This window comes from Convolutriloba macropyga, chromosome 13, assembly GCF_964194025.1.
Source record: "Convolutriloba macropyga chromosome 13, txConMacr16.3, whole genome shotgun sequence".
In the NCBI taxonomy this organism is placed as follows: Eukaryota; Metazoa; Xenacoelomorpha; order Acoela; family Convolutidae; genus Convolutriloba; species Convolutriloba macropyga.
In genome coordinates, this window is record NC_134480.1 from 8,429,606 (window position 1) to 8,442,226 (window position 12,621).

Below are 12,621 nucleotides of genomic sequence, written 5' to 3' on the forward strand. Positions count from 1 at the left end.
CTACAAATAACCAAAGGAAAGTAAAGGAAATTACGTGCTAAAAATTCTGACGCATCTAAATTTTGTTGCATATATTTAGCATTCAACAATAATTTCTGCGGCGTAAATGTTAAAGCAGTTTATTTTCTAATTCCACAGTTTCATCAGCTATTTGTTATACAAACGGTAACATTTTTGTATTATTTAACCTCCAGTATTACTGTAAAAACGGAAATAAGAAGAAATATGGAAATGTATTATCGCACTCCTTAAAAAACTGGTAACGTTTCTTGTTAAAGCTTGCTAAGCCTGACTATAGTTAGTTAACTAACGTTTCCTTTTTCCTTTTCCATGTCGTATTTTCGCACAAAAATTACGCTAAGCTGGCAGAAATTAACAACAATTATGTTCTCTTTTGAAGATTAAAAAAAATTTGGGTAGTTTAACTACCGTTTATACCGAAATATACAGTTCATCACGGCTTTTTTTTGTCAAGTTTTTTTTCTTTTACAAACGTACAAAAAAATCGATTGAAACTTTAAGTTCTTCTTTCGTATTTGTTAGACCAATTTACATCTACTCTCAGATTCAATTGAAAATTGACAGAAAACAAAAAGAGCCTTTATTTCTGTCGGTTGAAAAAAAAAACGTCAATTTAAAAGTTAGTTGCAAAACGCCGAAAGTCATAAGAAACAATTTGGGTTTCTTATTTTCCTCGATTTGGGATTCGGTGCCAGACTTTGGAATGGACCCAACTTCAACAGCTTCGCAGAATTGTTCCAGAATTGAGCTAACTATTTGGTGCCGGTAAGTCAGTGCTAAAGTTGTTTCACTTCATGTGAATGACCTCTACTTGCCTAATTTTGGGAGCACAGATTTTTTTGTGATCGCAAAGCTTGTATGTCGAAGCGCCTCGGTAGTTTTGCAAGATTCTTGTAGGGTAATTAGTTTTCACAATTTAATTTACCACAACGATTAGCTGCAATATACAGCCGCTCTAGTCAATTCGACTTCAAAACAGGATGACATTTCGCAACAAAAACCAAACACCCTTAAATTTATGGCCCTGTATACGATCTTTCCGGAGACTTACCATCAACTAGTGTATTGAGCGGACTGTTGTATTAGGTAACTCCACATAACGCTACAAAATTACAGCTTCAACGATTGTAGCGTTGCAGAGATGAAAACAAAAAAAGCCCGAGAAAAGATGAGATTCCATTACAAGGCGATTGATTGCACTGCATGCATCTGAGTGCCGAGAAAAAAATCGAAATTTTTTGAAGTCAGAATTGCGAATCATAACTCTTATTTTGCTGCAAAACTGCTCATTTCAACATTAAACAACCCGTTTCAAAGGAACTTTATGAAGCTCCATCTTTTATCATTTTTTACGAGTCAATTACGGGAAATAGTCAAAATTGAGGAAAACAAGATTGACCCTCATTTGATAGGACATATGTTGTTTGAACATCATTTTAAATGCCTGAAAACTAAGCAGAGAAAATCAGACAAAAATCCAAAAAAGTGTGAAAACTACGTTTGTGTATATTTTCTATTGAATGCATGTTTCCAAAATCAAAATACGTAGTAGTGTATTAATGGTCAACATGAAAACCAAAGAGAAATACAAACAGTAAAAAAGAAACCGGGAACCATTGTTTTTGTGGTTATGATTATTCTTTCTGAGCTGCAGTTGGCGAATAAAAACTACCACAAAGAAAAACATTTTTTTATCAGTGGACTCAATTGGAGACAAGTGGTTCTCAGAATAATTCTATATCCTTTACTGAAAGGGTAGGCTTACAATTTCACTGTACACAAAAATCCATATATTTATAACATTATTCCCTGCTTTTCAGAAAAAAGCTTTTTTTAGATGACCTCTAATTGCTTGCTCCCAGGCACGAGAAAAAATCCTCTATAGACCTGTTTCTGAAATATAAAGAATTAGGTCGGACTAAGCGATTAAATCAGATTAAAAAAATTAAATAATGTGTTAATGTTATTGAATTTGAAGACCCAGTAACTTTCGCGTGAATCACTTCTCCTTCTTTGCTCCTCATTTGACATATCTATTGCTTCTTATTAGCATCAAGTTAAAAACTGAAAATTTTTTGGTTTTTAACCAGTTTATGTTTTTGCATTTAATTTGAAGCGAAATAAATTAGAAATAATTAGAACCAAAAGAGAAACATGGCACCCAAAGTTTTTGAATTAAGCCACAAAATCTGTACAGTTTAATTTTTTGAAATCGATATGAGAGCAATAATGAGAGAATCTTATAAAAACGGATCTTCACCGTAAAAACTCTGCAATTGAGCGCATGCTATAGGTGAAAACATAAACAAATTACGTATGGCGCATTTCACTCAAACGATCGGCAAGCGGTTGGCTTGGATAGCAGCCACCTGGAATATATGAGCAAAATTTGATGGGGTGGGTCAAGCAATGGGGGTAGGGTTGTGGGAGAGCTGAACGAGAATGGAGTTCCAAACTGGTAGGTTGGAGGATATTCGATGAGGGGAGTCTCGGGGGGGTAGCTGGGGTTGAGGTTGGGGGAGTGATTAAGAACCGCCCTTCACATCTTGAAACAGTCCCCTCAAAACAGTTTTTGTGAGTTGCATACTTAGAGACTAGTGAGACGCTAGCCCTAGGAGAGCTGCTCTGCCATTCAATTCCCGCCGAGCGCTACCTGTTTACCCGCTTTTTGAGGTCAAAAGTTAAAAGGGATCAGACAAAACGTCGCATTAAAAAGGCCACATGACTAATGTAATTGCTACAAACCACCTTTGAGAGCAGTTAAACACTCTATAGTAACTTTATTTCGAAAAAAATCATAAATATACAGAGAGAGCAAGCTGTCAACAAAAGAACATCAATACAAAACCCTATTAAAAAAACGCCCAACTAGCAGCATTATTAGCAGTTCTTAGCCTGTGACCGGTTTCGTTCAAAGAAACTAAAAGTTATTCTAAATGGACAACTTTGAGCAATATTTCAACTTCTACTCAGCAAGAAACCCGGTTTAGTAATTTTCAGAAAAAAATAGGTTTAGAACGGAAAATTAAAGCGAAAATTCGCTATAGAAAAGTTTCTATCTAAAGATAAATTTTACACATGACATGTACTATTAAGACGAAAAGAAATAATCTACGAACGCTTTGGGATTAAGAATAATATGCATCCACAAAGTTGGAGTTAGGGGGAGGGGGCTGGTGCAAACGAACAAGAGTCAAATTGACCTTTGTTTTAGTATATTGGTGTTTAATGCCAAAATTAAACGAGCACCTCTAAAACTGTACTGTCAGGAGGCACAAAAAAATTGTAATTTTTTTTATTACTTAGCCATCTTTTGAATCCCACTAAAGTATAACATAAATAAGGTGCTAGGGGCTTTAAGCAGGCGAAACTATTTTGAAAATGGACCCGTGCTTTATTCAAACCAGCATATTTTACTCGCACGCTTAGTGTGCTAACCATTACTCTAAATGGTCTTATGTTCTCGAACTTGAGCATCTCTTATAACCCATTCTTATGTTTTTTCATGCTCCTCAAGACTTCTTTTCTCTAAAGAAATATACGTTCAACAAGTAGAGTTTCTAGGCAAGCTAGGTCAAGCTTATCATCTGCGCAATTTATATGATATTCTTACTCAACCTGCTAACAAAAAGACTGGGAACAAATTATAATCGTCCACAATAGCATGGTTGATTAAGTTACGGAAATCATAAAGATACCAAAATCAAAATGAGATTAAAAGGCATGCAAAATTCGATCGTTTTATCAAGAAGTTATCTCATGCCATTAAGGTAAAAATTTTAGGCAAAAACAAAAAAGATTCCAAAAATGCCATTTAAGGTAAAAATTAAGGCAAAAATTTTTGGCAAAAACAAAAAAGATTCCAAAAATGCCATTTAAGGTAAAAATTAAGGCAAAAATTTTTGGCAAAAACAAAAAAAGATTCCAAAAAAGAATTGATTCAAATATCTTTTCCCAAATTCTGATGTTTTAACAGTGGATCCACGGTGTTTTTTGTATTTCAGGAGTTTAAAGAACAAAGATGTCACCTCCAAGTCAGATCCAAGTTAGTATGTCATTCAATTGACCAATTTTTTTTATTTAATTGTTATAACCAAATTTTAAGCAGGTACTCGTTTTTCTGAGCCGGTACATTAAAATTGAATCTTTTCCGTTTGTACCCTCCAGTACGTTATCCCCCCTCTCCAATTATAGAGCACGTGTAAATTATGTACAGAGCACGTGAAAAATTGGCATCTGCATCTTGGGGGTGCATATAACATGCAGCCACTAAGCTGGGGGGGTCACAAACGGAAACGATCCTTAAAATTAATAACCTTGGGGATAAGTTATACTATAAAATTACTAGTACTATTGGTTTATACTAGAAATCAAAGCATGTCAATCCGGATATATCAACATATATCAAGTTTTCTTTCGCTATGTTAGCACAAAATAGATCTATAAATCAGCTTTGAGAGAAAGGTTCTCAAAAATCTGAATTATTTCAAGTTTTTTAAAAAGTTTTTAAGTTTTTTTTGTTTTAGTGTGTATTCTCATGTTGAAGAATGAAGAAAACGACAAATATGAAGAGGTTAGTTTCTCCAGTATCATTCGACTTCGCTAGTTAATCATCCACAATCTGGCAAAAATTTCACAAGAACTATTCAAATGAAAAATGGTACACGGCAAATTGATATGATAAACGGCAAAAATTTCAAAGTGGTGCAAGATCTTGCAGGATAAGTTATTGTCGCGCATATATACGAATTACCTGAACATTTTTTATCACTATCAGTGCTTCACGAGAAAAATGTTCCTGCCCAGTATTTTTCATATTTCAAGGATTGATTTTTTCTCTGGTATAAAGTTCACTCGAAGGGAAATTTTTTTCGGCAAAAAGAGTCAACATATTTGTGAAAAACACAAATTTAGCACAAGAAGAAGAGTAAAAAACAAAAAACATAGCAGGACAAGTCCTGATGTACAATTCAAAGAGTTTTCATTGACTAAACAAACAAAGGACTAGACCTAGAACGGAATTGGAGTGAATTGGGAAAACCATTTCCATAAAAGTCAGATTACAAAAATTTGAAAAAAAACAGAAGATCAATGTCAAAATGCCGCATGTGAACAAAGAAAGCACTAGCGAGAAATGAAAATTTGATTCCAACAAAAAACTAGGTCTAGAATGAACTATCAATTGATTGGGAAAACCATTTAGAAAAAAAATCCGATCAAAAAAAGAAAAACTGTAAGAATTAAAGTGAAATTGCCGCATGTGAACAAAAAAACCACTAGCGGGGAAAAAATTCGCGCCGTAAAAGCACTCGCTTTGTCGCTCCATTTCCTGTTTCGGCGTGACCAAAATCACTACTCCAATTTGACTTTAAAAAAATCATGAAACTGCGTGAACAGATCTTAAAAAAAGACAGCGCACCAATACAATTCAAATTCTTTGAATTGTAAAAATTCTTTGAATTGTAATAACATAATTTGTTTCCAAGGAAACAAAATCGATCAGCGTAAAAACTCGAAAGTTTTAGTATGTCAAATTTTAGCTCAGAGGTGAAATTATGCTGTTGTTTACTAAACTGATTACAAAATTATTTCTCTTGAAATATAAAATTCTGCTTCAATCTTTTATTTAAAAAACAAGTACAATTAATTATTAGTAAAATTCTGCACAAAATTATACATTATGAACAGAGCGGTGTTTGACAGGTTCCAATTTGCAAAATACTCAAAGCTTGCATTTTATTGCAAAGTAGATTTCATTGTATGCACTCTTACGTTTTTGCAAGATAAATGTAAAAAAAAATGGAAGTACAAAATCACTAGCGTCAACAAAAATTCGAACAATGAGAACATGCTAATTGTTATTGAAAGCATTAACTGGTTTTCTGGTCCTTCACTTCAGTTATTACTCTCTACATCTCTAGGTGTCAGCTGTAAAAACTGATCAAAATCAATAGATATTTGATGAGTATAAAAAACTTTGTGCCACAAGATTTCTGGCGGTCAATTTGGTAGAAATTTTTGCAAAGACAAAGTTTTTTGATTGCTAGAAACAGTGAATCCGACAAAATTACATTGTGTGTAGAATTAATTGTAAAAAGAAAAGCGAGCAAATTAGTGATCATAATTTTCTGGGTACATTCACTGCAGTCGTCTGAATTTCCTGCAGAGGGTCTTAAACTACAGCCGTCCTTGTCAGCTTAAACCTCACAAATTTTTACAGTTTCCACTTCTTTTATTTCTTTCTTTGCATATAATCGCTTTTCTTAAATATCACTAAGCAAAACAATCATGCTCATTTCGCTCATTCCAGTTTTATACACCTCAGAAAATTGTACTCCCTATTTGTAACATGCATGTATTGCAAGAATTTTTTGCTTTATACTACCATAGCAGACTCGCTTTGGTGTTGAAAATAGACACTAACCTTCTGAATGCAAAAATGCATTCAAATCAATGAGCAGCGAATTCTTTGTATGAGCTGAAAAAAAACATTTACAACCAACTGTACTGCATTTAATGAAAAAATTTGAAAAAGTCACGCATTTATCAAAAATTCTCCGCAATTTTTACAATAGTTTCTTCAGAAACATAAGAGCATTTGGAAAGGATTCAGCTGCATAGGTGATAGAAAATGAAGAAATAAATTTTGCTTAATTTAATTTGACGTCAAATTTTTTTTATAAATTCGTCGAAACTTTTGATTGAAACATATTTGTTTTCCAAAATTCCTGCCTAAAGAACGAATTAACATTGAACAGATTGTTTCGTGCAAAAGACCAGGTGTATTTGATTTTATTGATGACAGAAAACAGAAAAAATTTTAGCTGATGTTTTACAAATTTTGGTCCAAGTTGTAATTTGCAAAACGGTTCTCATTAAACAATAGTTTCGAATTTTTACTTAAGCCATCAGGACTTCAATTTTTGTGAAGTCATATCTTTCAAGAAAAATAACAAAAAATTACTTTTATAAGATTTTTTGTTACAACCCATTATATTGGAACTATGTGCTCAATTGGGTTCGTCCCCCCAATGTTCAGTCAATTTGGGCGATTGAAATATTCATCGTAGAGGGTTGTGAGTGCATCATCAGAAAGCCCATCCAGCGTAGAATATAAAATTGAAATTTTTCTTGAAATTTGTTTTTAACGAGGAGTTACGGAGGTTTATAGCGGTGTGAACGTTAGGCTCTCTTCCGTTGTTTTAATCACAATTTTCGTAACTTGTGCATGCTGGCGGCATTTTGCTAATTTGTATCGACTTCTATCAATTGTATATTCCGATTAAGAAATTCCTAATACGATTGCAACGCAAAAATAATTGGATTGTTTTTTGACTCTGTCCATTTTTAAAAACTTTTCGCACTTTCTTCTGCTCAATGAAAAAGAAGTCTGTTTTCTGTTAGTGGTCAAAAATTATTGAGAGATACCATATACGTTAAGGTAGGGCCAAAAGAGCTATTTTTAAGTTTGAAAAAAGGTCAGGGTTTTGAGGGCTCCCAAAAGTGTTTTCGTAAATTTGTAACGATTTTTGAGTTTTGCAAATACTTTTTGTTGAGTTTGTAGTCTCATCAATAAATCTACATTTACATGGATCTTGTTTGCTATCCTAGGAGCTATTAAAAAGACTATCTATATTTTTCATTTGATACCGAATGGCTTTTCGCTGCTAGAACTCGATATCTATCCAATTTTCTTCATTTAATTTTGATAAATTACTTATTTGTCTATTCAGCTTCAGCTATTTCTGTAAGTTTTTGGATTAATTAATTGTTTTCATGGACAACAAACAGCTTAATCAGGATTAGTTTTGGTCTAATTGTGGAGTTTTACAATACAAGGATTCTTCGGATTATTAATAGGGCGCTGCTTTGTTAAAGTTAATTACAGACCAGAATCATTTCCATTCAATGCTCAATTAGTGACGAAATAAACTTACAAGCAAAGAACTCACGTTAAAGTATCAGCTTAAAGCTTATGGTTTTCTTTGGCTGCAAAACCGGGTTTGCGTAAAAATGTTTGTGAGAATTTGCGTGATGCCTGTCATCGGTTTTTGGTTTCGTTTCACATTTGCTAATTTTGAAGGCGTTAAAAGAAGGCGCAATTGATTATATTCAAAAATTTCACTGAACAAATTATGATTTTAAAATATTCGACACCGTTTTCTTGCTATAGTCGGCATTCTACCTTTTAATTTTTGACTGTATTTGTTCTTGTTTTTTTCGTGAGAAACTCAGGATGACCAATCCTCTCAATGGGGTCCCATGGAGGTTTATATAAGCTCATTCAACGATTAAAGTTTATAGCTAATGGCTTTCATGTCATTGAAATTAATTGTTTTTGAAAAAGTACAAATGTACTTTTCAAATTCAATTTTTATGGTTTTTGTCTAAATGTTCATTGTTCTCAGTATAGGCAGGTCATGTATCTCTTCTGATAAAGAGCAAGTCAATCTGTTTAATTTACATTAAATCTGATGCTATTTTGACTTTCTTATTAAGCTTTTTTTTTGGAAAATTAGATAGAGATTGAGTTTTGGTCGTAAAAAAGACTTTTTGTTCCTTTTTATTCTCTTTTCTGTCTTGCGTCGTAGTCTCTCTTCAGCAGCAGGAATCACCGACACTCTAATGAGACACTCTTTTCTATCTCTTCCTCGTTTGGTTGTCATTTAAATCAAAAATGTGGTTGAGAGCTGTTGGAGCATTATGAAATGGACAATACTCTTCAATTGTTTATGACAAACGCACATTACAAAGCCTCTTTGTTTAGTGATTTTAAAATAACCGTTCCTTTTTTTTCAATCATATACAATCCATTTGTAATCAATCTTTTAATTATTGTTTTGAAGTATATAAATTCTTTAGTTGTGAACGTGAAGCAAGATCTATATCTCATAAGTATTTCTGCGCTGAAATTCTCAGAGACAATTGTAAAACAATGGATTTATCAGTGAACTTCAAATACTTAAAAAACTTACCCAGGTTAAGGTGCGCGACCCTAGACCGCTCTGATCAGACCACATGGGTCGCACACTGGTGGCGTGGTGCAAATCAAAATACATGGTCTGGAAAACGCTGGAGTCGCACGATGGTATGGACATGGTCGTACTACGGTCTGATCAGATGGCGAAATCTGGGAAATGATCTGGGCAGTGGTCGCACTACGGTCTGATCAGAGACCAAATTCTGGACATAAGTTGCCCCAGAATCTGACCACGGAGCATTAACTGACCGTATTTATTTGACTGCAGTTTTTTTCACTGTTTTTGATAACGCAAAAGAAAAGTTGCAGGCCCTTAAAAATGACTTTTTGTTTATATTTTTATCAATTAGTTATATCCTAACTTTAACAGGATATACTAAATTGTTCAATTTTAATTTGAGTATATAGGTTTGAATTGAATAAATTAAACAAATAACAACGGATTATAACATGTATTCAGGAATGGTCTGATCAGAGGGACCGTTGGTCGCACCAGAGTCGCAAAAAATATTTGGGTCGCATGATAGTCTAGTCTGATCAGAGGGATTTGGGTCGCACTATGGCTGCACAATTTCTTGGGTAGCACTACGGTCTGATCAGAGGGTTACGAGTCACACAAAAGTCTGATAAGAGGGCAAAGTCTGGGAAATGATCTGATCAGAGTGGTCTACGGTCGCGCACTAAATGGTGGAAAAAATTTTCACATGCGTTTTTCAACGTTGGTCGTAACTTGTTTGTGAATTAAATAATTGTTTGTTTTTTCAGATTGGGCGAACAGAGAGGGTGGAGAACTCATTAAACCCAGACTTCACTACCAAAATGCTCCTTACTTACCACTTTGAAATCAAACAAGCTCTTCAATTTTGCGTGTAAGGGTATCTTAATAGTACTGAAAAGATATAATATCTCAAAATTGTCAACAAATGCTACAGTAGTTCATTACTAGTGTGAAACTTTTCAAAAACCATACGATCCGTAATGTTTGGATATATATATATATATATATATATATATATGTATATATATATATATATATATATATATATATATATATATATATATATATGGTATATATATGGTTGGTATGGTATAGTATGGTAGTAATATATGTATATATATATATATAAATACCCCAGTAATTCTGAAATTTTTATCGTGCAAGATCTGATAAGATGCTGATCAAAAAACTTTAACGTGTATATTGAAATAATCTGATAAGTATCTTATCAGATCTTACAACATAATATATCAATTTTGCCCATTTGTCATTTTATAAGGAGAATGTTTTTCGTGTGACATCATACTTTTTTTTCGAGGGTGTCTCAAAAATTTACATTGCCTGACTAAGACTTTGTCAGACAATTTATTAGGTTTTTAGCTAGAAAAATTAATTATCACAATACGATAAAAAAATTACCTTTATCAGATCTTACAAGATAAAAAGTCTGCCTTATAAGATCTTACGCAACAAAATTCTGGCTGACAAAAATATTTATGGTGTTTGATCTGATAAGATTTTTTAAGATCTTGTGAGATAAGCATTCGGAAGGCTATGAATCATTTTTTTATACAAATTTGATTCAAATTGAGACTCAGAACAAAACTGCCTCCAGAATAGACACAACAGACTTTTAATTTTGTTTTCATAATTGTTTAGTTGACCGATTATATTTTACTTTCTTAGGAACTTGACAACCGTATACAGCAATACTGAAATTACCAAAATGTGTTTTATCAAATCTTGCACGGTAAAAACTTTTCCATGCATGAAATTTTATTCTGTAAGATCTGATAAGATATTTATCAGATCTTATAAGATAATACTTCAATTTTGCTGAATTGTTACCTTATAAGATCTGATAAGTATTTAATCAGATACTCCACAATTCAAGTTCACGTATGGTAGCATTTTTATCCTGTAAGATATGATGAGACAAGTTTAAATGATTTCATTACTGCTGAGTAACGTAGTCAACTCCTATGTAATTAAAAAATAATCTGTCATCCAACCAATTATGACACAAATAAAATGTTTGTTGAGTCTATTTTAGCAGGGGTTTCATTCTGAGTCTCAACTAGGTACTATGAATCAACTTAGCAGTTCATGATAGATTTGGTAATTGAAAAAAATTGCCAGCCTATATTGATAACCATCGCTTGAGGAGAAGTCCCTGATATTTGAGTAACCTTTATCACAATATCCTATAAGTTTTGAAAAACAATTTAAGATATCTTTCTCTTTGTTGCTCTGACACTTAAATATTGCATGCCATAGTGTTTCGGCTGCTGCTTGAAAGAAGCTCTGTAATGTCTTCAATTTGAAGAATACGCCATATTTAAAGATATTTTATTGTATAATTAAGACCTGATAAAATCTTATCAAAAAATGAGTCAACGCTTTCCGAATGTTTATCTTTCAAGATCTTATAAGATTCTTATAAGATTTTGCGCGATGAAAATTTTTTGTTAGGCAGAATTTTTATCGTGTAAGATGTGACAAAAGTCAACTTTCATCGTGTAAGATCTCATTAGACCTGATAAAATTTCAAAGGTGTAAAACCTGATAAATTGTCTGATATCGTCTTAGTCAGGCGACGCATAATCTTATAATTATTTGTAAGACACTTTTGTAAGAAATTTGTAAAATCTTACTCAATAAAATTTCTCAAATGTCTGGGGCATACAATATATTGAACTCACCCTCTGGTATTTCTGCCACAGATACGATTGTGACGAGGGTTTGTCCAATCCTAAGAAAGCAGACGAGCTGGGTTCATTGAGGGTCACTCTGGCAGAAGTTGTCCAGGGACACCTCCGCAACGGTAGACTCCTCGAGGAGTCCGGCAACAAACAAGCCACTCTTTTCGTCACTGCGAGGGAAACTGTTGACTGCAGGGTACGTATTTTACTATATTTATTATTTGATCAGAATTAAATTCCTGGGTTACAAGCCTCTTTAACTCTTCTTTGTTAATTGGAAAAATCTATTCAAATCATGAACAAATCAAATCGTTACTTGGGACACATTTTAAACTTTCAAAATCGAACTCATAATCGGGTTTTCATTACCAACAGTTATGCTATACAGTACAAAATTCAGCTCAAAAATTAAGACCAGCTCAATTGTGTCTTTTGAAGTTTTTATCAGGTATCCTGGCTCATTACTTGAGACGATGACGTAGTTAAGTTTCTAATTGCTTCTCCCGACTGATTGTTTTTCAAGAGGGGGGGGGGGGGGGTGGGTGAGGGGCAAAGGGGAGAGGGAGGAAGGGGAGGGGAGGCAGGTTAATTGTGAAAAACCCAAAAGATGTCAGGATATCTAATATGGGGTATCCTAAACCTCACTGAAATATAGCTTGCTACATCTTACCATGATGTTCAAGATCTTGACAATCTAGACATTTGCGACACATTATACCTTGATCTTACGCAAACATACGTAATCCAATTTTGCATTTCACTGGTGCGAATTACAATTACGTTATCTTGCTGCTAAAATTGTAAATCCTATCAAAATTGCGATTATAAATGTATTTCACAAGAGAAATAAAGTAACCATGCATAAAAATTGGTTATGATCTTTAATTAGGCACCCGGGCCATATAGTAACATTGTAAATC

General features: G+C 33.5%; 2 protein-coding genes across 2 annotated transcripts in view; one reads left to right on the forward strand and one right to left on the reverse strand.

Annotated features, from left to right (window-relative positions):
- The window catches only part of LOC142352294 (xaa-Pro dipeptidase-like), a 453,762-nt gene that overhangs the window by 94,747 nt on the left and 346,394 nt on the right, over window positions 1–12,621 (reverse strand). The window lies entirely within an intron of this gene.
- LOC142352113 (copine-8-like) overlaps window positions 111–12,621 on the forward strand; it is a 29,381-nt gene continuing 16,870 nt past the window's right edge. Inside the window, exons 1-5 of the mRNA XM_075404485.1 lie at window positions 111–786; window positions 4,026–4,066; window positions 4,548–4,594; window positions 9,767–9,870; window positions 11,723–11,897. Coding sequence (XP_075260600.1) covers window positions 725–786; window positions 4,026–4,066; window positions 4,548–4,594; window positions 9,767–9,870; window positions 11,723–11,897 — 429 coding nt within the window. The 5' untranslated portion in view covers window positions 111–724. The remainder of the gene's footprint in view (window positions 787–4,025; window positions 4,067–4,547; window positions 4,595–9,766; window positions 9,871–11,722; window positions 11,898–12,621) is intronic.